Source organism: Vigna unguiculata, chromosome 5 (assembly GCF_037176805.1).
Source record: "Vigna unguiculata cultivar grain cowpea cultivar isolate G323 ecotype 2 chromosome 5, ASM3717680v1, whole genome shotgun sequence".
Classification (NCBI taxonomy): Eukaryota; Viridiplantae; Streptophyta; class Magnoliopsida; order Fabales; family Fabaceae; genus Vigna; species Vigna unguiculata.
Window position 1 is genome coordinate 8,933,613 of NC_140796.1, and position 27,187 is coordinate 8,960,799.

General features: G+C 28.6%; 2 protein-coding genes and 1 long non-coding RNA gene across 3 annotated transcripts; 1 reads left to right on the forward strand and 2 right to left on the reverse strand.

Annotated features, from left to right (window-relative positions):
• Positions 1–2,152: 2,152 nt before the first annotated feature.
• Positions 2,153–3,397, reverse strand: LOC114186089 (protein LURP-one-related 15-like). Its single transcript, XM_028074107.2, has 4 exons — positions 3,245–3,397; positions 2,899–3,083; positions 2,581–2,799; positions 2,153–2,488 (listed from the first exon to the last, which is right to left on the reverse strand). The coding sequence occupies exons 1-4, from the start codon at positions 3,306–3,308 to the stop codon at positions 2,378–2,380; spliced, it is 579 nt and encodes a 192-aa protein (XP_027929908.2). The 5' UTR covers positions 3,309–3,397; the 3' UTR covers positions 2,153–2,377.
• Positions 3,398–5,547: 2,150 nt separating this feature from the next.
• LOC114183782 (Pentatricopeptide repeat (PPR) superfamily protein) lies at positions 5,548–7,437 on the forward strand. Its single transcript, XM_028070915.2, has one exon. The coding sequence runs from the start codon at positions 5,665–5,667 to the stop codon at positions 7,162–7,164; it is 1,500 nt and encodes a 499-aa protein (XP_027926716.2). The 5' UTR covers positions 5,548–5,664; the 3' UTR covers positions 7,165–7,437.
• Positions 7,438–22,360: 14,923 nt separating this feature from the next.
• Positions 22,361–25,965, reverse strand: LOC114183403 (uncharacterized). The gene is made up of 2 exons (XR_003604359.2): positions 25,504–25,965; positions 22,361–24,856 (listed from the first exon to the last, which is right to left on the reverse strand). It is a non-coding gene; the product is annotated as an uncharacterized LOC114183403 (long non-coding RNA).
• Positions 25,966–27,187: the final 1,222 nt, after the last annotated feature.

The window sequence follows — 27,187 nt, forward strand, 5'->3', positions numbered from 1 at the left end:
CATATGACACAATAACCCTAATAAATTTCGCTAGCAAAAAAATTATCTCTATTTTAAAAATGATTTATATGTTTAACTTAATCTTAAAAATGGACTAGGAAAAATATCTTAATTGAGAAAAATGACGTGTGTGGATGACATTTGTGTGGAAGTTTAGCAATACTTATTGTGGAAGTCCACATCGGGTATATATATTTCTATCTTGAAATGGAGGTTTTTTCCTGCACCACATTGTTTTCTTTCAGCACCTCCAACTTCTGCTGCAGTTCCCATTTTACCCGTATAAAATATATATGAAATAAATAAATGATTACATATGTGATATGGGGTGTACACATTAGATTCTCAAATCCAGTTTAGGGCTCCATCAGATTATGAGATCCGGTTAACAAATTTGAAAATTCACATAATCGAATTTTGAAATCTAATAAACAAACAAAAGATGACACTTAACTAGATTTCGTTAATCGTATTTCAAAATCTGGTAAAAAAATAATAATTTGGTCTCAATTTACATTTTAAAATTAAAATGAAAATTTTAAGGATGAGGTATAAAAGTGGAGAGTAACACTATTACTCTATGTGATTATATAATTTTAAACTAATTATAATCATAAACCAAAATATTTATTAAAAATGTGAATTTTAATAAAAATATTATTATAACATTTATATAAAAGTTAAATTTAATCTTAATTTGGAGAGAAAAAAAATTGTTATATTTTAAAAAAATGAAACTAAATTAAATTAAAATAACAATATAGAACAAAATTAAATATAAAATTGAATATAAAACATTTACTTGACACGTGATACGTTTATGAATTGACACATGAATATTTTTTTCAAAAATAAGAAAAATTAAAAAAAAACAACGAAGTTACATATAACAAATAATGTTGATTATCGTAATTATTTAAATGGTGATAATAAAAAGGATTAAATTGATTAGAATTGAAAACTGATTGAAAATAATAATATTAAAACTAAATTGACAAAACTGAATAAAAAAAGAAAAGGAAGGATTAAATATATATTTTAATCTTGAATATTTAAAATAAAAAATAAAGAATATTTAGCAAAAAATACATAAACTTTAAACATCATGTCTCGTTTTTGGCTCTTAGTTTGAAACAAAAGATGTTCTCCTCCCCATGTGGGAACAAAATCTGCTTGCAAGTCCTTCGATTTGCTTTTGGAGTTATATATAGTTTTTGTTGCAATTTTTTTTAATAAATTAAAAAAAAAAACAAATCTCATAAAATATGATAAAATATGAAAAATTCTAATAGTTATATCACGTCTCTAATTAGTTTTTATTCTTCATATGAGATATAACTTTCACGTTGTATTTCGTCTAATGCCTATGCAACTATTTAATATAATGAATTTTTTATATTATCCTTTGTTGTGTCATGTGGTTAGTTCATTGCAAACTTCACACATGTCATTTGATGTCCTTTGTCTTTATTATATAGTTTAATATAGTATTTGTTAAAAATAAAGTCCAACTTTTGAAAGTAGTTATTTTGGTTATTGATCGTAACTACACAAAATAATATAGAAATGTCTTCTTTAAAATCTATAAGATAGATATTCTAGGCTTATTTAGATTTGAATGGAGATTTGATGTTGCTTATTTATAGGACTGTTTTGACTTATTTTTTAATTTTTTAGATTTTCCTTTCGGAATTAAAGTGTGTCAAAAGTTTTCTTTTGAGCTCCTTCAATTGTATTATAGCTATAGTTTTTTGGAATAATAATTTCAGTTATATAATTTAATTACATATTTAGTTTTTTTTTTCGTAAGTTAGTATACTTGTAGCCCACACTATACATTCAATTTCTTTTAAGAAAAAATTTACGTATTTGCTAGTAATAAGAACGAGCTGTGCTATTTATTTATTTAAGGCACTAATATTAATGTTTAACAGTAATATTCAATATTCATTGTGTTAATTATTTCCTTGACTCTGGTTTCTTTAAAGTTTAAAAGAAAAGAAAAAGTATAAGTGGGGAACCACCAATTTTATAATCTTTCCAAGATAGAACGAAGGATAAAGATGGTTTGATATTAAAACGAAAAAAATAACATGTCCTAAGAAAGAAAATATTAGTAATAAGAATAAAATAAAGGTGACATAAACATGAGTTGGAAAATAAGTGCTTTTGTTTATTTGAATAACTAAACAGAGAATAAGTTGAAGTTTAAAGGTCCCTCCTTCTTCCTCACTAATACATAAGAGGCCACTCATTTAATAAAAACTTTCATATAATAAATAATTTACAAAAATGTCAAAACAATTAAAAAAATTAAAATAATCGAATACAGAATACAGAATAGAAGAAATTGAGATATTTAAGTATACATGATCGATCAAAGTTGAAGAGTTAGAATTAGAGCCACAATGAATGCATGATCGATATTTGGAAACACGGACACCATGTACTTCTGTCTGCTAAACATAGTTCCAAGCTTTGTATTTATCTGCAACAACAATCATTTATTTCCATGAGTAACCATAATGTTTTTCCTTCCTCTCTCTATCATGGGAAATTAATTAAGATTAAATTAGTTACCTGGGCAACAAGAATGTTGGAATTGCCTATGTAAACATCCCAAGAGCGTCCAGACCAACTTGATTTGATCCTGAAGTCACAAACATCAGTGACATTATTTGCCAAGAACACGTCGAATTTCAACCTTAGCTGAAACAACGAGGATCTGTGTCTTGTAAATATGAGATCCCTAGATTCTTCACTTTGGCCTCTGAATGCTTTCCAACCATCACTCTGAATCTGTATTATCCAGCAAGTTCAAACTTAACTTTCAACCATCAAACTTTTTATACTAAATGATAAATGAATTTAGATTCATGACCAAGGAATTAAACTAACCGAACTGCGAAGATGAAGAATGGGGCTTCCACGAGCGTCAAACATGAAACTGTGTTTGCGGGGTTTTACAATGCTTACGATGTTGCTCTTAACGGTGAAAACTACGTTGCCATTGGTGTCTGTCACAGTGAAATTATCTGCTATACTCCTTTCCTTTGTGATTATGAGATCAACAGGATGTGGACCTGCAATTAACAAATAACCACTTCAGATTAATCAAAGAACAAATATGAAAATGTTTAACATATCAAGTAAACGATTATCTGAGGCATGCATAGAGGGTCATATATATATATATATATATATATATATATATATATATATATATATATATATATATATATACCTGGAGCACAATAGTGAGGGGCGATGATGGGGGTGCCAAAGGGTGGTGATAATTGGTTTGCCATATTTGATTGTTGAACTTCAAGAATGAGTTGCAGAAGAATGAGTTTAATTTGTAGAATAAAAAACTGAAGCTTTGTTATATATATATATATACATATATGGCGGTGAAGCAGTTTTTGACTTCTCTACGTCTCAGAAAATTCAACTAAGAACAAGACAACGCTCTCTCCCCATATAAGAACAAGTAAATGCCAACCTGTTACTGGGTTACTTAGGATAAGAGAAGAACAAAATACCTAAGGAGAATATTCCACACACACAAGCCTTATCAATCAAGGCATGAAAAGGTAATAAGTTATTTTATTCAGCTTTTTTAATATGATAAGGATCAAAGACTGTGACAATTAAAAGGTTAGTCGGTTTTCTTATTTTTATCTCTCTTTTAATTTTCATTTTATTTCTTATGAAATAATATTTTAGCTTCTTATAATACAAAAAAACATACAGAAGTATCTCCTTGCTGATTTTCTGAAGATGCGTATTATTTATGATAAATAAATATTTTTAAAACATAAATTACATATTTGAACCAGGAAATTTGTAATTATCATTTTTCAATCATGACATTTTTTTCTTGAACGACAGTGTTTTAGTCATTTTCACTTTTACTTTTTTTCTTAATTTATCATTTATGTATAAAGATAGGACGAGATGATACTATTCATGGCGAGATATCATATATCTTGGTCTTGATCAGGAACGAAATTAAAATAATTAGAAGATTGAATATCTTGATTAAAATACCTTGAGTAGATCTAGCCTACTAGTCATAGGTTCATTTAAAAAAAACTCCTAAGACATGTATAAATAAAGAAAAATGTATTGTTTATCATATTAATTATATGTCACGTTATGTTAACTTGAATACTTGGAGTCTCTTGTAGGAATTTGAAATTTTTGTTGTAGTTTTTGTTGGTTAGTGAGTATTCACCAAAGTCTCATTTGGATAATGTGAAGAAGAAAGTAGCAGAAAAGTATTATAAAAGTAAATAGTTGGTTTTGGAGTTGTCACCACAACTCAATAGGTTTCTTGGGTGTATGAGGGACTTGGGTAGTTGTGTGTCATTGAAAGGTTTGTAACTTTTGCCAGAAAAATTGCACTATGAAGGGTTTGCAATTTTGGTCCACAAACAATTGCACTTTGAGTGATAATGCTTCTTGTTGAGTGTTTGTGGATATGGATATAGGCTTGAGGTGCTGAACCACGTTAAATTTCATGTGTGCTTTTATTTATTTTTCTGCTCTTAGTTGTGGGTGTGCTTCCGCTTGGAGAGATTGTTATTTTTAGTGTGTGATTTCCCAACAATTTTTGTACTGTTATATTTTTGAAATACATTAATGGATACTTATTCAATGTTTTGAAATATATTAAAAGGTTTTTTAAAGTACCAATATGTTTAAAGACACACTAGAGAATAATATCAAAAATCTAATTGAGAGTTATCTTGTAGACATTTTCTTAAACATCATAACATAAGAAGTGTAACATCTAAAATAAGAAATAAAGATATAAAAAGTAGATATTGTAAGGATATTTCAACCTTCACAAGAACAAGTTAGAATATCTTAAGTTCTAAATTGAATTTCAGTATTGTAACAAAATATTAATAAATACAAAAAGTATTTAATCACTTATATAAGGTGTTTCCTACAATTTAAAATATAATATTTACATTTGAAAATGTTTATATATTTTTATAATGTTTATTTATATTCAGATAATTTATTTATTATAAAATTTAGTTTTATATATATAAATATTCAATGTGAAAGCATAAACTTTAAATTGTAGCATATAGGTTATGGAATTACATTAGTTTGTGTAATGTAAAGGATGATAGCTTATTTCATATAATTAAAATTTATATTAAATAAACGCTTTTAAATATATAAGTTGTATTATAATTTATAACTGAAGTTTGTGATAAGGAAATTATTTTAAATATAAATAATATTTTAAATTTATAGAAAATAATCTGTGTTGTTATATAATGTTAATTTTAAGTATTGATAATTTTAAAAGACATTGAATTTTAATTTTAAAATAAAGATGAAAATGATACAAGTTGATTTTTGTAAATGCATTGTCCTTGAAAAATATACTCTGAACATATTTTCATTCAAAGAAAATTATCCTAATTTATTAGTATATATAAATTAAAGATATACAATCTTCAATAAAAATAAAGTAAATTAAATTAAGTATTTATATAACTGTAGGTCTATAATTTTGTCAAAATCAATTTCAGTGGAAGGTTTTGGTTTGTCATCGTCCCAAGCCAAAGTTTTGGTTTTGTTTGTCACGTTTGATTGAATTAATCCAATGTCCGTTCTTGCTCAGTTCCTCGTCAGATCCAAATGGTGAGACAACCTTTATCGAAGAAAGCTAACAGATACCTCAGAAAATTCAGGAAATGGCCACACTCTCCTTACAAGACCTCATGGCACCACAACTTTGGTCAAGAACAAGCCATGCAAAAGTTCAAACAAGCAACCCTTGAAATGGGTTTTTCCCAGGAACCTCAAACAGCTAACCTTCCCCACCCTTTTCTTCTCTCCACTCTCCTTGACTCATTCAAAGCTTATAGCTGTGACCCAAATCCAAAAGCTTACTACTTTGTCATCAAAACCTTAACCAACACCTCCCAGTTGCAGGACATTCCTGCTGTCCTTGACCACCTTGAACACTTGGAGAAGTTTGAAACTCCAGAGTCTATCCTTGTGTACCTTATTAAGTTCTATGGTCTTTCTGACAAGGTCCAAGATGCTGTGGATTTGTTTTTCAGGATCCCCAGGTTCAGGTGCACACCAACTGTTTGCTCATTGAACTTGGTTCTCTCACTGCTTTGTAGGAAGAGAGAGTATCTCAAAATGGTTCCCGAGATCTTGCTGAAAAGCCAGCATATGAACATTCGTATTGAGGAATCGACATTTCGGGTTTTGATCAAGGCCTTGTGTCGAATTAAGAGGGTGGGTTATGCCATTAAGATGCTGAATTGTATGATAGAAGATGGGTATGGTTTGGATGAGAGAATATGTTCTTCGATAATATCATCATTGTGTGAACAAAAGGATATGACCAGTGTTGAGGCTTTGGTTGTTTGGAGGGATATGAGGAAACTAGGATTTTGTCCTGGTGTCAGGGATTATACAAACATGATTAGGTTCTTGGTGAAGGAAGGGAAGGGTATGGATGCTTTGGATGTTCTGAACCAGCAGAAACAAGATGGAATTAAGCCTGATGTTGTAAGTTATACTATGGTCTTGAGTGGGCTTGTAGCAGAGGGGGAGTATGCAAAGTTAGATCAATTATTTGATGAAATACTTGTGTTTGGAGTCGTTCCTGATGTTTATACTTATAATGTGTATATAAACGGTTTGTGTAAGCAGAATAACGTAGATGAGGCGCTTGAGATTGTTGCTTCTATGGAAGAGTTAGAATGCAAACCAAATGTGGTTACTTGCAATACTTTATTGGGTGCCTTGTGTGCAGCAGGGGATATAAGTAAGGCAAGGGAGGTAATGAAGGAAATGGGGTGGAAAGGTGTTGGGCTCAACTTGCATTCATACAGAATCATGCTTGATGGTTTGGTTGGGAAAGGTGAGATTGGTGAAGCATGCTTTTTGTTGGAGGAAATGTTGGAGAAGTGTTTCTTTCCTAGATCTTCAACCTTTGATAATATCATTTTTCAGATGTGCCAAAAGGACTTGATTGCTGAAGCAATAGAATTGACCAAAAAAATTGTTGCGAAAAGCTTTGTTCCCGGGGCCAGGGCTTGGGAAGCACTGCTTCTTAAATCAGGATCTAAACTTGGGTTTTCAGAAATCACATTTTCTGGTTTGTTGGGCCAAAATTAATCTCAGTTGTCAAACTGGCTCAGGTAACAGGTTTGTTATTGAACCATATCAGCAGTTAACAAACTGTATACGTGATGAAGTCATCAATCGGCATATGGAAAACAAACCTTTAACAGTATGTTTGGACAACGAATTTTAATAGAGTTATTCAGTTTTTTAGCGAACTTTAGAATGGTCAGTGGTTAAATACTTTCGTTGGCTACTCTACTTGTTGGCTACTGTACTTTGAAAGAATTTCAAATTCTAGTAATTTTAATAGGTATTTTTTATTAACTTTAATAATAGAATTTCAAATTTCACTAAAAAGAATTTGGAATTTTTCATTTGCTCTCTCACGGTGCGCTTGTTCTTTCTCGCTTGCTACCACCCTCTCTGGGTTCACAGCCCTATGCTCTCTCTCCTCTCTCTATCTCACTCAGACCGTTCAGAGTCCTCTCGTTCATGCAGTCATGCCAGGTTCATCTCTCTCGATGTTCATCTTTGTGCATTTTATCTCTACTAGATATCAGATTTGTTCATTCAATTTGTTTTTCGTTTTTTATTTCATTGTTGTGTTTCAATTTTGATTGCATTGTATGCTTGTTTGATATAATTGAGATATTCTCGCCAATTGCAAGTTTACCACAATTAGAGTTTTTCTAGTCATTTATGTTACATTTGATATACATCTTGAACGATGACATTAAAAAACTTTATAGATAACTTATATATATGCACTCTAACTGAAAAAAAAAATGAGAAATTTGATTTGCAGGTTGAGCAAACCTATATAAAGTCTAAAGCAAATGCCTAGTTTGCTAGTACTAGAGATTTGATTCTTTCATTATTAATCTTTTGTTTATTGCAACAACTTAAGTTCAGACCATTGTCTCTATTATAATAGATTTTATGAGAATGAGTTTATCATTTTATTGTTTTCTGTGGATGACATGTTATGCTGGTGGTCTGTCTCAATGAAATTGAAATGTAAGCCTTTAAGGTGTAGTTGGCTAGTATCAAAATAAGTAATTCAATGGAGATGAAGAATACCAACCCAGAATAAATACACATAATATATAGGTGGCAATTGTTTCCTGCACCCTCTCATTTTTGTTAATTCCATTTTTGTCCTTAGAAATTTTATTTGAAGGTTTGAAAGGCTGCAGTCCAGATAATGATTTTCAAATCTATGTGACTGACCGGAAAATGGATTCCGTAAAGATAAATGGATTTTGGAAGGAGAAAAATGCTGTCCGAAAGAAAAAAGGTATTTTTTGGAAAGAAGATTCTGGAAGAGATAAGTCATTTTGAATTACAGAAGTCAGTTTAAAAAAAAAAAGATTCAAAATATTCTGGAAAAAAAATTCCAGAAACATATTTTTTTTTTGGAAAACAAAAATCTGGAATATATTTTTCATTTTCAAACGTTTTCTGGAAAGGAGATTAAGGAAGAAATATGTAACATTCTAATATTAGTAGTTTAAAAACTAATAAAATAGGATTATTTCATTATAGGAGTCAAAACATAACATCTAGTGTATAAAGTATATTAATACAGTCCTAAAACATATATGACTATAAAAGTATAACATTTGTACAAATCAACTAAAAATCAATTCTAATTCTAAACACGAACCACTCACTTACACCAGCTCCCACAAAAATCTTCCACCACCTTAAAAGATGACTTCTCATCCTCCAGAAGTGCCTCTGATACTGAAATCACATTTGTTCCCACCGAATAGGTGATCATTGCAAAAGAAAGACAAAAAACACAGAAGGGTAAGTTAATGTGCAAAAGAGATAATCATACATATTTATATTTAAATCATGCCAAATACTTACAATCATGTTATTAAACATAACTTTGGTATATAATCACACAAACAATTGACACTAAACTTAATTATCTGGATACATGCATCTGACATCGGATCCCCTGACGGCCTACACCTGCGGATGGTTCCCAAACTCTGCAGAGTTTGATTTCAAGGGGTTATCACCCAACCATCAACAAGGTATATCTCCTTCGCACCTAGGACTTGATCGAGTCTAGTGGCTAGGATCTCCTTCATCTCTTCACTACATAATCTACTTTGCTCTACTTGAGCGTTAGTAGTTATTATAAAAAGGATATCAATCCAATAATGAATCCTTATGCTGATGCATACACTAAAATCTCCACACAGAATTTCTCAAAGAAATTCTCTAAACATCATAACTTTGCATGCTCACACAACATTTCATACTAATTATCATCGTATATACCCATAATAACATTTTTATCTCATTCATAGCAATAAGAACTATAGAATTAGGTTCAAGTATATACAGAACATCCAAAGTAACCAAAACAACAAAAATAGAAAAATGGAGCAATTGGCGCTATACATGAAATACATCCAAACGGTGAAAATCATTTCTCTAACCACATACTTCAAAACAAAATATCCCACTAGTCAAAATGAAGATTCACATGTCTAAGATCAGCTATCAAAATTTTAGTTTAATCTGACGGTTAACGAAGCGGGAATCTTCATTTTACCAATAAGACGCAATGTTGAAAACTGGGTAGCGCTCACCAGAAAGTAGCGTCCAACGATGATCAATTCGCAACAACCAGCGCTCAGCGCTAATCGATTCGTTAAAGTGAGCGTTCAACGCTACCACGTGAGGCTTAACATTGTATCAACTATCAACAACACCAAATTAAGGTTTTTGAGCAATCTGGACCTGTTTCATTACTCCAATTGGTACTTCTGCTATGGACAATGGTCAAAAAGAGTTTTAAATTATAGTAGGTTGCACCAATTAGATTCATGATCCAACAACTTCATCTTTCTCAAATAACCCAAATTTAAATAATAAAATCAATTCCAATTCAATCACTAAAAAGATCAACATACCACAATCACAAGCAACAATAATTCATCATAGCATATCAAATATTTAACAATCATATAAGATATGACTCACTAACTCTAAAAGCTATTAGCTTCCCTTACCCGTTAACCTGCTTAGGTCGCTCCATAAATGTCAAACGCCTCTAACTCCACATGATGTCTATCTACACATAGAAATATTACAAGAATGATCAGGACATACTGTTATGATCACTAATTAGTAGAGACTCATACTGATGATTAAAACAAGGCATGCAAGCAGAAAAGGCTCACATACGACAGAAAACAGAAATAGACCAAAAAGAGAGCAGAAACTCAACTTACACGAATGGAAAAATTGATTCCAACTTGAAGAGTTCACCGAGAGGATCAATCCTACGATTTTGGTTCTTCAATCAGACGATCAGAGAGACAAAACTTCTAAAGAGAAGTCAGAGAGCACTAGAAAAGTGATATTTAGAGAGATAATGTGTTTTAAAATAATGAAACTCTTGTAAAACGATTCTATTTATATTCAAACATTTTAATATTAAAATAAAATAATCTCACTATTTTTAAACTTCTATCACTTCTAAAATTTCATTTTCTAGAATTTCACAAAATAAGTCATTGTTCAGAAAATGAATTTTGGAAGTCTATTTAAAAAAAATCATAATATTTTTCCTAAGAAAAAAAATTCGAAAAAGAAATTCTAGAATATATTTCCTATTTCGAAATTATTTTTTGAGGAAAGAACTTCAAATAAAGACAAAGGCAGAAATTAAATAAATTAATAGGGTGCGAGAAGAAAATGACAGGCTGCACAAAAGCACCCTATATAGGTTAACAAACACCAATAGAGATTTTAGGTGAGCATTGTTTTATATATAGTGAAAAATTTAGAGAAAGGTTATGCTTAAAAAAAAGAGAAAGGATAGCTTTAATGATATAACAATTCCTATGTTTTAGAAGAATTAACTTTTTTTTTCTAAAAATAATTACCAAATCAACTAATCATTCACATCAACCTAATCCTTAAACAATTTTTTAAAATCTTATTAAAACAAAGAAAATTATGCTTATCACAGCTTAATTAATAGTATAGTTTATTTAAATAAGAAAATTAACCTTTAATATATATTAACATAAATAATACACAACTACTGAAAAAGAGTAATTCTAATTCCCTATTACCATACCATATTTCAGTACAAGGTAAAATAAATTGATATATACTTTACTTTCACTGATTATTCAAGGATTCAATTTCTATTCACACTCATAGAATAAGAGCTAATGAGGAACCAAAGTAGTGGCAAAAGAAAGAAAACAACTGTGTATTCAAATTGATGTTTACCAAACACGTTTTGAAAGTGATTACTTAGTTGATGGAGATTTTTATAAATTGCATGAAAGTCCAATCCTCGTCACAACAGAATAAGATCGGGAAGATCTTGTCTGATAAAATGTAGTACAAAACTTTATTTTTTTTCACTGTATTAATTAGTTGATTCACATGCTTATTGAGGTTTTGAATTTGTTGTATATATGTGGAACAGAGTTGGTGTTTTTTTCTCTCACACATGGCCCCTGCATTTACCTCACTTAGTATGCTTCTTATTTATGGACCACAAAGTTTCCATCAATCTTTATCAATTATGAAAATGAAATCTATAGGGGAAAGTCATATTAAATCGAAGAGTTTAAACTCTGAAAGTGATTGTTATGTCCATAGGGTTTTCACAAAGAGTATCCAATATATTTTTTCTGACATTTTTTAAATATTTACTTTAATCTTATGTACAATGTCATGTTTACACCCTTAATATAAATATTATGAAATAAATAATTCACTGAAATAAATTTTCAAAATAATTGGTTTGTGCTCAGTCAAAATTCTTCTTATTTCCAGATTAAAAAAAAATCATGATCCACGAATTTAGCTTAGTGTCAAATTTAGAAAATAGTGTCATCAATTACTAAATAATTTTAATATGATTTGTTTACAGTACAAAGGAAGATTCTAATTTGGTGAATGAATTTGTGATTGGTTATTTGAAAATGCTAATAATTGTCTAAAAAATTATTTATATAAAATTAATTTATAACAATTTTTTTTCTCGTTAAATATATATTTTGTAACTAAATTATTACAAAAAAAATCGTATTTTATTTTTAAATTAAATTATATAAAGTATTTAACTTTCGTACTTTATAAAAAAATATTATTAAATATTTTTTCAACAAATAATAAGTAGAGTGTTGTGTGACAAAGAAACTTTCATAGTTAACTAAAATATTTATTAGGAATTATATTATACATTGATTTTCATTAAATACCGAAATTAAATACTTTACATCAATTTATTAGGAATCAAATACAATTTTTCATAATGATTTAAAAGAATATATATTTATTTTTTTATTCTCATTTAAGGTCACGTATTAAGTAAGCTGGGATAACATATATAATGTAATAAATTGTCATTATTATTTATCTGTAAAGCACAAAAGAACAATAGTTTTTTATATTTTTTATAACATAAATATCGACAAACCTACTTACTAGATAAGACTATTTATGTTAGACCTAATATGCACTAAATTATAGACCTACAATACGGATGCAAATAGGTTGAGTCCCATAATGAGCTTTTGACTGAACTTCCATTGACTTGCCAAATAAATAAGTTAAAAATTATGGTAGAAGATTATTTATTCATAACAAAACTTTAATTATGGCACTTAAATTCTGTGACGAAACTTGGACAAAAAATTTAGGGATAAAAAATTTAGGGATGTTAAATTAAATTTATTACATATAATTTTTTTTAGTTAGAATTTTCTTTTTCATTTTTTTTCTTCATTTCTTCGGCTTAAAACAAGCACACATAATAGTAGAATTCAAAAAAATATGACTATCATTCATTATTATATTATGATATCAAACCATGAATAGCATTTTGATAAGTCCTTGGTACCTCATCAATTTGATTTGGTGGATATTGTCAAATTTGAGGACTTTTTTCCCGAATCATGTTCTAATGAATTTTTATATTCATTATATGTAACTTTAGGAAATTTAGTGATTTGTTTTTCATTGTCTTGAATTCTTGGTTCTCATGAAATTTCTTAAGTTTAGTTAATGTAGATGCATTGTTTTTCATCTTTATCACAAGCCTTCCTCTTTCCAAAAAAGAATCAATTCTTCTACTCTTTATCATAATTTTTCAAATATAAATTTATCACCTCTCACCTATTTAGAAAAAGATAAAATTTGTATTCACAAATCACAATTATCACAATCCAAAACATAACAAAATTTATACAACTTTAATTAAATAAGCAACATTATATAAATTCAAAACTTTTAAAAAAATTATCATAGGCAGTAAAAAAACATAAAATCCCTAAATTTCATAATTAAGAGTTATAATAATTTGGAAAAAATTATAATTAAGGTTCATACAATTTTTATAAAACAATCCCTAAAATCAAAATTAGAGTTTATACTCATTTGAAAGAAACATCCTAAAAAGAATCATAAATTTAACATATATAAATTATAATAAGATACTAACCTTGACATGTGAGAGATCATCCGAGAATGTATACTTCAATCTCAATCTATGTGTTTTCCAACCTCTGTTTTCTAATCTATTTCTTTGTATTTATTTCTCCTCACACACTTTCATGATAATTTACATTAATGAAAGTTCTTATAAATAAAAAAAATAAAACTCTAATCTCTTTTATAAATCAATGTCTCTATTAAACTTTTTATTTTATCTTTTATTATAATTTTTCATAATATAAATTTAATATAAATAATATATAAATATAATTTTAAAAAATAATTAAATATATATATAAAAAGTAAATTTCAAAACTTTTGAAGGAGGCGTGGCTCTCTTGTGATTAAGTTGTTCCGCCCGATGCTTAAACCTATTGAGTGTCAACAAATTAGGGATACTATATTATCCCTTTAAATAAAATGTCAAATTCAAGCTGTTTATAAAAGAACATGGGTGAAGGGATTCTTTGTACAAATATCATAATTTGAAAAAGAAAAGCTATTGAGTTAAATATAATATACTATTGTTATTAAACATCTCTTTTAAAATTTTGAAATTATATACATTTAATAACATACTTAAAAATTTCAACTCATTTATCTTTACAAGATGTAGTCCCAGTAATTGCTAACGCAATTTATTAACTTACTTAAACCAAAATTAGTAATATATTCACAAAAACTAGATTTAAGTTTTCAATAAATAAACTAAATTTAATTAATAATATAAAATAAGGAAATTGTATCAATTCATATACTGCAATTCTTTTTCTAAGATAAATTTTACACCCATTTATATTTTTATAAATTCATCTTATTTTTAGTTTATATGGAAAGTTGATTTTAAATTTAATTCAATTCTACAATATAAGCTCAATATATGTTATAAGATGTAAAATTCTCAACAATTTTAAAATAATCATACAAATTAATTTTTAAAATAAAATTTATATCCACTTATATATATTATAAATTCTTCTTATATTTTAATTTATATAATCTCTAATATAAATATAATTTTTTATTTTCACATTTTATAATTTTATATTTAATTTTTATACTTTTCCTAATTCATACAAATACATTTCATAAAAAAGAAAAAGTTAAATTAGTAATAAATATGAATAAACTATATAAAAAATTCTTAATTTTTTGGCAAGTATACCAATTCGTTACAAATAGTAAAATTGTAGTTCAAGTATTGTTTTTCTAAAAGATTTGTGTTTGTTAATCTACTTATGATTATTTACGAATTTTAGTAATTGTGAAAATCATTTTTAGTTCAATCTAAAATAAAGCATGCAAAATTATAAAAGTAAAGGTGTGATTCAGTAAAAAGCTTCCTTATAATTGAATTTCATGAATTAAATTAATGTAACACTACTCAATATATATCTTTAATGTACTCACATTCATAATAAAAGCATACTTACTCTAATTGCGTAGAAGCAAGGTCTAAATCATATGTTAAAACTCTATTTTTTTTAGTCATTTTAACATACAATTTACATTAAGATCACATTTCTAGAATGACCAAGAGATGATGTCTATTCCTAGAACCATAACTCTTGGGGTGTTCTATCCATGTCTAATTCTAATTCATTTTTCAATGATTCGGTAACAACAAATAGCATAATATTCCTATCATACACATTAATAATCAAGATAGAATAATTGAATATGAAAGGAAATATATTGCATAGGAAAAGTTAGATGAAGTATGAATTCATTACATTCAATCCTAATGAAAATGGAGATTAACTACTCTTAATCATCTAGAACATACGAATTTGATGAATTTGCACGAGTAGATAGAATAATTTGTTGTAGTTTTGTTCCAAAACTGCCATTGACCGAAGTTTTTGAGTTTCCATGCGTTTTCATTAAGGGTGAGCAAAAAATCCAATTTTTATGATCCAATCCATTTTTTCTATGATCCAATTCATTTAATATTCATTCTATTAAAAATCCAATCCATTTAAAATCCATTTTATTGGATCTGGATATCAATCTAATCTACATTTTATATATTTTATGGATTGGATATCCATTCTCAAAATCTAGATTTTCAAAATGGATAATCCAAAATATCCAATCCAAATTTTCACTTTATATTTTTTGTTAGGTTAGACTAAAGGTTAAGACGGACTAGCCCAAATTTAATCGTATTTGATTGAGTTGGCGTGACCTTGTACAAAATTTGGCCGAATTAGGCCAAATTCTGTCAAGTCGGTCCCGATCGAGATTTGTCCCAGTTGGTCCTGGACAAAATTTGGAAGTCTTCGGCCAAATCTGTCAAATTCTTTGGTGTCAGCCATATGGACACAAATTTGGATCCACATCCATTATTTGGATCCAAAATGGATGTGGATTAGATTTTTGATAGGGCTGACACCATAGAATTTGACAAATTTTTTGTCGAGGCCAATGAGGCCAAATTTCAGCATGGGATGAACTTGGATGACTTTCGAACGAATTTCGATCAGGGACGACGTGACCAAATTTGGGCTAAGGTCGACTCAACAAAATTTCAGTTGAGATCAACTTGACTGGATTCGACTGAATTTTGGCTAGGGCCGATTTTGCCTAATACGACCAAATTTTGGCCAGAGCCGACTTGGCCAAATATGGCCACATTTGGGTCAGGTCCTCATCAGTCAAATTTCAGTCAGGGTTGACTCCACTAAATTCGTCGGTCGGGACCAACTTGACTGAATATGGCCAATTTTTTATCACAACCGACTAAATTGAATATAGTCAAATTTCGTTCGGGACTTAGTCGACCAAATACGGCTAAATTTTGGCAAGTGCCGACTTGACCAAATTTTGGTCATGACCAACTCGACTGAATATGGCCAAATTTAGGTTAGGACCGACTCCCCTATATATGACCAAATTTTGGTCGCGATCGACTCTGCCGAATACGACCAAATTCATGCCAGGACCAACTCGGTCAAATTTTGGTCGAGGCCAACACGACCGAATTTTGACCGGAGCTGACTCGACTGAATTCGGCCGAATTTCGGTCCTGGCCGACTCAATTGAATACGACCAAATTTCGATCATGAGCGACTCATTTGAATACGGCCAAATTTCATCCTAGGCCATCTCAACCAAATACGACCAAATTTGGACCAGGGCCGACTCAGCCAAATCTCAATGGGGGCCAACTCGATTGAATTCAACCGAATTTTGACTGGAGCCAACTTTAGCCCAAATTTGGTCGAGTCGGCATTAGCTCAAATTTAGCCGTATTCGGTCGAGTAAGTCCTGAACGAAATATGACTATATTCAACTTAGTCGGCTGTGATAGAAAATTGGCCATGTTCAGTCAAGTCGATCCCGATCGACGAATTTAGTGGAGTCAACCGTGATCGAAATTTGACTGATCAGACCCTGACCCAAATGTGGCCATATTTGGCCAAGTCGGCTCTGGCCAAAATTTGGTCGTATTAGGCAAAATCGGCCCTGGCCGAAATTCAGTCGAATCTAGTCAAGTCGATCTCGACTGAAATTTTGTCAAGTCGACCTTGGCCCAAATTTGGTCACGTCATCCCCGACCGAAATTCGTTCGAAAGTCATCCAAGTTCATCCCATGCTGAAATTTGACCTCGTTGGCTCCGACAAAAAATCTGCCAAATTCTATGGTATCAGTCCTATGGACACAAGTTTTAAAAAATTTAATTTGAATTTATTTTATGAAAAATGGATTTTGGATTTTGAGATCCAAATATTTAGATCTGGATTTAAACTTGATCTAAATATTTGGATCTGAATTTTTAAAAAATTCAATCTACTTTTTTTGAAAAAATGGATTTGGATCGAAAATCTAATCCAATTATTTGGATCCAAAATGGATGTGGATTAGATCATTAAAAATCCAATCCATAATCAGCCCTAGTTTCATACCAAAAACTCCTTATTTGGTTTCATTCTCGACACTTAACCAACCAAGAAACTGTTTGATCGTTGGGCGAGCATTTTGTTATAGACAATTCAACTGCTCTGTCTCACTGGACGAGACAGACTTCTTGTTGAACAAGTGATGGGGTTCTGACTGGACAAGATGATCCTAAAAGACAACTTTATGGTCTTTCTCTAATTATTCATTTTCCTATACAATGACTTAAGAAAAATAAATATTCCTAACTAAAGAAAATACATGACACTAATAAATTTTTTAAAAATAAACATAAAATCCATGAAACAAAAATAAATAAAAGAAGTTAATAAACTTAAATATTAAATATTTTTCAAACTTATCGGAAATCACCATACCATTTTATTTTCAAAATCTTAAATATATTTTCAAGTCTAACAAATAGTCTCAGTCCTCTTTAAATAATTATCACTAAATTATTCGCCATTGACATGATGTTAATATACGTGACCTTTTTACACTTAAAAATCTGTACAGTAATCATTATAAGCATTTCTTAATTTGTTCCGGTCCTGCAGCTAAAATAATTTGCACCTTTAATAATGGGTGACATGACACTGACATAACATTATCATTGACACGTGTTACATGTACTCATTTTAATTCAAATTCAAACAATTATTTTTGGATACCTTTTCTTTCTTCTTCATTCTTTTTTCATTTTCCTTTTTTTTTTCTCATTAGCACCATTCTCTTCCTTTTGTTTTGCAGGTTTTATTATGTTTGAATCCTTGTATACTCTTTCACCATAAACTGAAAAGTATATTGTGGCATGAACATGAAGACTCATCTCCTAAGCTTCAATTTTGAAATGACATAGGTTGTCACAGTAGCATATGTACTCACAACACAAGCAAAATAAAATAAGAAGTTTGGTTCTTCTCTAAAGAGGAAACTCAAGCAAGGGTCATTCCTTTGTTGTGTATTTATACAAATATTGTAATTAATGGTTAAATCAAATTAAGGGTTTAATTTTTATTAATTATAATTTATATGGTTTTGTAATGAATAAAAATTTATGATTATGATATGAGAATTAAAATGTTGATGTGAAATATTAGAGTATCATTTGTAACGCCTTGACTATTCTAATAATAATTGTTATTTGATTAAAAGTTGAAATTATTTTTTTAGCAAGATTTTATTAAAGAGAACCAGTAATTATAACATAACATTATCTATATATATATATATATATATATATATATATATATATATTTGTATTTAATAAAGTTTAAAATATTTTTAGTCACTAAATTTGAATGATGTGAAATTGAAATTGACTCCTTTCTCAAACTTTGATATATTTTAATTTTCAAATTTTTAAAATAAATGGATATAGTTTCTCTAACCCAACTCCTTACAATTTTTTTGTACGTGTCAAATATGTTTTAGAATGACGTTTGAGTTGTTCACACCGTTTTGACATGTTCAAGCTCAAATATCAGTCTGGAATACCGTTTAACAAACTCACAAAAATTAGCGTCATTAGGTTAAAAGTATTATATCCATTTTAAAATTTGGGGACAAAAATGTATCAATGTTTGTAGGACATTTTAAAATTTGGGGACGAAAATGTATTAATGTTTGAAGGACAGATTCTAATTTCACATGTAAGTTGAGGACTAAACATATTTAATCCTATTTAATATTTCCTAAGGATATTAATATAAATTATTCATGAGTCAACATTCTAAAATATTTCTCAAAATTTTCTCAAATAAGTCATTCTGAGCAAGTTCTCATTTTATTCGTACAATAAATACATATGAAAGAAAAATGTGAAAAGAAAAAAAATTGTTGTGAAATTTAATTATCAATCTTAATAAACTTAACGTACAATATAAACAATAGAGGTAACGACTTGATAATAATAAAACTTAATCTCATTTTATCAAATATATATAGATCCATATTCTATTCTTATAATTTATTATGATAATCCTTAGTTTCATGTATAAATTTTTTAGTTTTAAATTGTTTAGATATTCATCTACTTCATAAATATTTTCTTAGATCACACCATGATCTTTTACTTTCATTGAAAATAAACCTAAAATTTTTCTCAAGTAACTTACAATCAGACATTTGCAGGGATCATAATGACTATCAACATGTCCTTTTCCCTTGTTGATTGAAGTTACACAGTATAAATAATTTTAGAAGATTAAATTTTCTTTTAATCTCTTGTTCCAAATTGTTTTTCTCTTTCTCTTTCTTTCTCCGTCTGTCTCTCGCTCTTTCTCTCTCTTTTTTTCTAGATATCTTAAATTTTCTTTTACTTCATTAATTTATAGGCCGAATTTAATCTATTTTTATTTTTTTTCTTGTGATGATTATATTCAATTAATGAAATCTTATCTTTTTCTTTTCTTTTCTTTTTCTTTCTTCTTATCACTTATAAAGTTATTTCAAAAGAATATTTTTTAATATATGTATAATTATTTTTTAATTAATATATATTTTTTCTTCTTATTATTTATTTTAATTATTAATTTCATCTTACTTAGGCACGATATTTTCAAAAACTATTTAATTTGTTTTTAACGTTCAAACTTTATTTAAATAAAATATAAAACATTTTTCTTAAAAAGAATTTGATTAACAGAATAAAAACGTAAGACTTTTTAACTTTTACTTTTAAATTAAAGATAAAATAAATAATATAATTATTTAAAAATATGAATGTTACATTATTAATATGTAATACATAGAATTTAATATTTATTGAGTTAATTATGTATAGAGCGAGTACTAAGTTACGAAATTCGTTGAGATTTCAAGTTTTATTAATTTACACTGAAGCTGAAAAGTTGCCAAACTAATAAAATATTTATGATAGATCTTAGTTTGTGAATCAAAATTTATACTAGTTTTTCGAAAGCATTGTCATCACACTTATATATTATTGAAAAATTATCGTATGACACCTGTATTTTTTTTCTTACATTTACTTTCCAACTTTTTAATAATAAAATATCATATTTAAATAATAAAAGTGAAGTTAAATAAAATTTTTAAATAAAATAATAATATTTATAGTTATCAGATAATAGTAGAAAATATGATAGTTATCATGCTATCTTTGTCTTTATTATTTATGATATGAATATACTAAAAAATACCTTGCGATGATAATAAAGTTGTTAGTTTTTATAATAATTAATTTAGATACAATTTATAAAATAAAAAATATTAATTATAAAAATAGTTATTATTATAATAAAAAATTATAATTAATATCAAATTTTGATTATAAAAGAAATTAATTTATATATTGATATTAAATATTAGTTATCAAGAATTTATTTATGAAATAAATTAGTTTTAATTTAATTTTTAATTAATTAGTAATGAATTTAATGATCAAATATAATTATTTAATTATTTTAATAATTAATAATTTTTTATTGTATAAATTATTTCTAAATTGATCATTATAAGAATTAACAATTTTTTGTGACAAACATCAATTATTAAGAGTTTTCTAGTAAATATAACCTTTAAAATTTTTGAATATATATACGTGTATCTTTCTTATATATTTCAATCTAAATTTGTAATTTATCTTACTCTTTTTTTATTTGATCTGCGAACCTACTGCAATCGTATTTCAACACCATAATAGATAATCTTATATGGACAAATACTCGATAAAAGATTATGTCACGGGTATTTTTGTTCTATTTTTGTCTTTATATATATATATATATATATATATATATATATATATATATATATATATTTAGATACATTCTTTGAACCTATGTTAAATATAAATTGGAGAAACAAACTTAGTTTTATGATTATTTACTTAAGCTGTGTTTTGGGTGTTGGCATGATGATGTAACCATTTTTGATTTTCAAATTTCTTATTTTGTGGCAATGTTAGAAAACCTCTAATTAAGTTTCACTTAGTGTTTTGTGTAAAATGAAGCAACAAGTAGAAGGAGGTAAACATAATCGCAGACCAAGCTACCTTGTCTTGTGCGACAAACATGTCTGAACTTTTGCAACTTCAACACTATTTTATTTAGATCCATGTGTAGTGGGTGTAATAAGATAACATAAAAGAAACAAAATTCATAAAATAAAAGGGGAGAGAAGTATTAACGAGGAAAAAGAAAAGACAACAACCAAAAGACAGAGAAATTGATGGGACTAAAATAGTTAAAAAAAACTGCTCATATATAAACTAAAAGGAGTAGTTTTATATTTTATATTACAATTTAGCATCAGTGTCACAACATCCACTATTGACGTTGTAAGAGTTTTATTTTATTTTTGTTAAGATTTAATTAGTTGGATGTTACCCATTTTTGTTTAGATGTGTCAGTTTGATATCCGTTTTTAAAAATGTGTTAATTTAGTCCAAATTTTTGAAAAAATGTTTTAATCAAGTTCCTTTCAGACAAAAATTACTAAAGCCGTTAACTTAATTCATGACATTTATCACTAAATTTTAAATTTTGATATAAATATCAATATTTAATTTTGTAAGTTATTTTAAATATCAATACCGTTAATGGTGTTAATAATTTGTTGCTGAAAAAGACCTAATTGAGACATCTTTTCAAAAGTTCGGACTCAATTGATACATTCTTAAAAGCGGGTATGAAACTGACACATTTAAATAAGAGTGGATACATGAAACTAATTAAACCTTTTTTTAACATTAGAAAAGTGGATTTGAAGTGCTGATATAAAAATTTAAACGATAACTAATAATAGGTAAAATTTATTGAACGGTAGGAGCTAAAACGAAAATATAAGTTCTAAAAACCTAGCTTTTCCTAGTCAAAATAAAAGTTTTAAACAATATTATATTACTTTTAGTAAATAATTTAATATTGTAATAGATTAAAATTTTAATAACAATAACATATTACTATTTGTTTTCAAGTAAATTTATGTGAATATCCGGTAGCAAATTTTACCAACCTAATTCACTGCTCCGAGAATAATGATTTCTAGGTATGGAAATTTTTCTCACATACGAAACGTGTCTCAATTTCTTAACAAAAACCAAAAAAGGAATTATTCTTTTTATAGAAATTAAAAAAATAATTGTTAAGTATATATACAAACTAGAAGTAAAATAAAATTTGTACAGTTACAATCTATCATGAAATAAAGATTGTGGCATGTAAATATTATATATAAAACTAAATATTTGTGAATAATCAAACAACTTCTTAACAGTGAAGGACAATATAAATCTATCAAATTTCATTAGTTTTAACTCATTTTACAAAATTATTCTCTACTTATATATGGATGTTATATCTAGATGAAATAAGATCTTTAATATTCAAAGAAATTGAATAAATAACTAAACAAAATAAACTTAAGGCTAATTAGGCTTAATTTAATAACCCAGTGTTATAACTACTTTTAAACTTTAAGTGTTTTATCATGTCTAAAATACAAAAAAGAAAGAAAATTAAGATTTTTTTTTTCATCTACAAATATTAATTAGTAGTATTTTGGTGTAGAATTGAACCAACAATTTTTTTGTCTTTTCTTCTAAACTCTTCGAATCAATTTTATGTCTCAAATCTTTCTCTTTTTTCTTCTAAATTCTTCAAATCAATCTTATATCTCTCTATTCTTCTCGTTTATTCTTCTAAATTTTTCAAATCAACCTTATATCTCTCATTATATCTCTCAAATGTCATCAGACACTCTTTGTTTTTCAACTTTTATCATTAAAGCAATTTTATAGCTGTAGAACAAATAAAATTAAGATGTAGAAAAAGAAAGAAACTAGTAATAGTATCCCATTTGAAATTAGAGTTGTGTCGGTGCAAATTCGAAAGCACTTTATGAGAACGGCCCACGTATCTTAAAATATGAGGACTCCTGCTATAGACAATTGGTGTGTAGGGCGAGGTAGTGATAGGAAAAGAAACCAATTTTGTTCATCACTGTCACTGATAGGAAAATCAATATTTGGTTTTTAATGGAAATGGAATGGTCCTATATTGTGTTCCAAACTGTGATGAGTGATGAGTTAATTAATGATGCATTGATGATCATAATTAATTGGCATCTGAATCAAGAAGAGGTAAAAAAAAAACTCTCAAGTCTTATCCCATCTCAGCTGTATCCACGACCCCATCTTTGTTTAGATGCTATATATGCAAACAAAACCAACACTGCCATTCAAACAAATCATAAATACCACACCACATATTTCCAAACTCCTCAAAACCCTTTTTTGTGTGCTTAATTAAAGAGAGATCCTTTAAGTATCTGTACGGAAAGCATCATATGGGGACTCATCACTATGCCATTTTCATGTGCTGTCTCTTGGACGCATTCTTCTTTTCACTTCACTTCCCTTTTTTTCTTCTTAAACATCACCATCAATTATTGTCACAATATAATCAACTCATTTCTCTCTTTTCTCTTCTTCTGAACATAAACTCATATCAAGTTGCTACCATTCATACTGATATATGTGTATAATGAGAGAAGGAAACCTAGTTGTGTGATGAGGTAGCTCACCTTTTAATGCTTTTAGGTTTCTACAAAGATATTAGTCTCAGTTAACATCTATGAATACTTCTTTTATGTGTATCACACAAGTTATATTTTATGTAATTTTGGTAAGTATTTGGCTTCTATTACCAAAAACGTCTTCCCTATATGTTCTCCCATGGTGGAGTTTTTATATTTGTCTCAAGACTTTAGGACAATACTCAACAACTATATATGATGATATAATAGTGAAGATCACCTAATTCCGTGACTGAATTTATGACAGATTTTTAATACTGCAAAATTCTGAAAATTCACAGCTGATGAGTACAATAGCAACAATATCAACCACAATTTCATATCAAGTTTGAAAGTTGAGTAATTTGAACCATAGATGATACCAAAGAGAACAATTAAGCACCACCAACACAATAAGCAAGGAGAAACTGAGGCTTGATATATAAACCTAGGTAGCTACTGCAAAAACTAGCCATGCATATTTGTCATATTGCAGAAATTAACACAATAACTAGTGGAGAATGGAATACCTGCATTTTTTATTTACCCCTTCGCTTCCTATATGAATATTTCAAAAGTTCGAAACTCCTTTACCTCTTTTTTTGTCTTGTTCGAAGGCTTCCTTTTTGACATCGTGACGATGGCATGCAAAACGATCAAAAGAAGTTATATGAACATAAACTTCGGTGTAAAAATTATATGGCAATTTGTGTAATCAATGTTTATGCCATGAAAAAGCATGCCACTATGTCAATATATAGTTCCCGAGTGCGCACAACAGATGAACTTTTTCTTTTGAGGAGGATAAACCTGGCACTGAGTCATATACCACTTTCGTCAATTTTAACAATAAAAGCATAAGAAATTGAGGGTGTGGCATGCTCATTAACATTAACTAGTGCTTCATTGAGACTGACACACAAGATGAAACTGAACCCAAAAGTAAGTTTTCTGCATCATGATAGTCTTGCATGGTGATCTTTATGCAACATTGAGTTTTCCACATCAAATAAAATCGTTTTTGCGAAGGGTGATTGGGGGGAAGAAAGAGAGAAAGAGAGACCTACGAATTAGACTGTGACTCACACTAACCCCTTCATCATTTTGATTAATACACATGCTTAAGATGTCATGCTTTTGATTAAGACACAATTAAAGTAGTCCATTCTATATACACAATAATATTTGTAAAACCTACATATCTTACAAACCACTCAATATATCATCAAAGTTTGAATGTCTATTCAGTCATAAAATTTAGTAATCACGTCTTCCTACCAAATAAGAAAACTTTAAGTGATTTTTCTAAATGTTTTCAGTTTATATATTGCTATATATATGCACCTTTTAACACTTATTTTCTAAATCTCATCATGTTGACTACCGAGGCATGCTAAAGTTGAAGAAAAAAGGGGCTAAAATGAATGAAGATGATGAAGATACACACACAGTACTGTACTCACCTTCTGTATGAACCCTATATAAAAAAATTTGAATTTGATGCTGAATTGTGAACAGAAGCCAATCAAATTTCCATCTTGAACACTTCCAAATGCAAGATAAGGTGCTGTTGTCATGATGGGGAAGAGGGGCACATGAAGGACTAACTCGCTGCAGCAATCTCTAGCAGAAAAGAATGTGACAATTTTCTAAGTCCACACCCCTTTTGTGTTGTGTTGATGAGTTAGTGTTGCACGTGCCCTGCTTCTCCATCTTGCTCAACATGCACCTTGAATTGTGATGATCGTGTGTGACTGAGAAGAAAAGGAAGAGAAATTATTGAAGAAGCAGAAAGGTTAAAGAAAGAGGTGGTGAATTTTTGGAGTGGAATTCGCAAGTGATGCATAAGAAAAGAGGGAATTGAGAGTGTTTTTAAAGGGAGGAATGGGAGATGGGAACAAGAAATGAAAGGCTTAGTTGGGTGCGGGGCCTGAGATTTTTAACCCAAACAGCTTGTCACAAGTCATAAATAACAGGACCACACCACTTCATCACTCAATTACTCATATACCCCATCAACTACTCCAAAATTAGGGTACACATTTTCTTTATATATAATATATAATATATATATATATATACAACTAAACTTTATATCAACACAACAAATCAGAGAGTTTCTGATGTACTAAAACGATTTCTATATATTTTTGTTTTTAGTGTACATACTGACAGCAAGATTTGAATTTAAAATCTGCTGTAAATCTAGGTCCATCTAGTGAGTTAAATTTAAAAGTCATGTAAAACATTAATGGTTAATTTGTTGTTGTGTAAAGATTTTTACACAACTCATAAAATGATGATGAGAAATATATTTTAATGAAGTTACTCAGATTATTTTAATATTTGATTGGTTGTTTCTGTAGATGTTGTGTTCACCCTAAATTGTTCTTCCAGTGTACTCCCACTATATGCCAATGAAATTTAATTATTTAATTTCTGTATGCTGATATCACATGAACTCACCATGACAACAAAATATTAGTAAACCATGTTGAGCTTGTAATGCTTTGGACAACGAAAACAAAATAAAAAACAGTAAATATAAATTAGGGGGAAAAAAACTAATCATTTATCAACATGTTGTATGATTAACAAATAATTATGTAAATTGTTATCAAGGTCTTGTTCCTCTTGTAAAATGTGATCGAGGTTTTATTCTTGAAAGAATATTTAGTTCAAAAATTAAATTGATTTGTTTTTTTTAAAAAAAAATCGATATTTGCAAGTGAACTTGTAGGGTTGCAGATCCAACCATGTATATAAATTAATATACACAAAACTAAAAAAATAAAATATAAAAATGAAGGGGTCGGATAGTAGAACTCATGGTACAAGATCATTAACTTCTGTCACTGATCAACTAAAGAAAAGGTACACACACAAAACCCTTATGCTTCAAATCTGGATGTAAAAATTTATTAAAAGAAAAACTAAAGTACAAAATCTCTTTGGTTTTATCATCAATTAAACACAGATGTGGCCAAAATAAAAAACGTTGTCATTTTCAAATCTCTCACCATGATATACATAACGCAGTGTGCAGCAATAATTATCCTGAGGAATGAGACTAAAGTTTCTTTAACCACCATAACTGCCAAATGTGCTGCTTAGTGCAGATTGAACCAGTTGCAGCACGCCTAGGCT

What these genes read in the sequence shown, in the direction of transcription:
- LOC114186089 (XM_028074107.2), bottom strand. Translation starts at nt 3,308, where the DNA reads ATGGCAAACCAATTATCACCACCCTTTGGCACCCCCATCATCGCCCCT. An exon ending in CCCTCACTATTGTGCTCCAG is followed by an intron (nt 3,084 to 3,244) that starts GTATATATATAT and finishes TGTTAATTGCAG; the next exon opens with GTCCACATCCTGTTGATCTC. An exon ending in CCAACATTCTTGTTGCCCAG is followed by an intron (nt 2,489 to 2,580) that starts GTAACTAATTTA and finishes TTGTTGTTGCAG; the next exon opens with ATAAATACAAAGCTTGGAAC.
- LOC114183782 (XM_028070915.2), top strand. Translation starts at nt 5,665, where the DNA reads ATGGTGAGACAACCTTTATCGAAGAAAGCTAACAGATACCTCAGAAAA.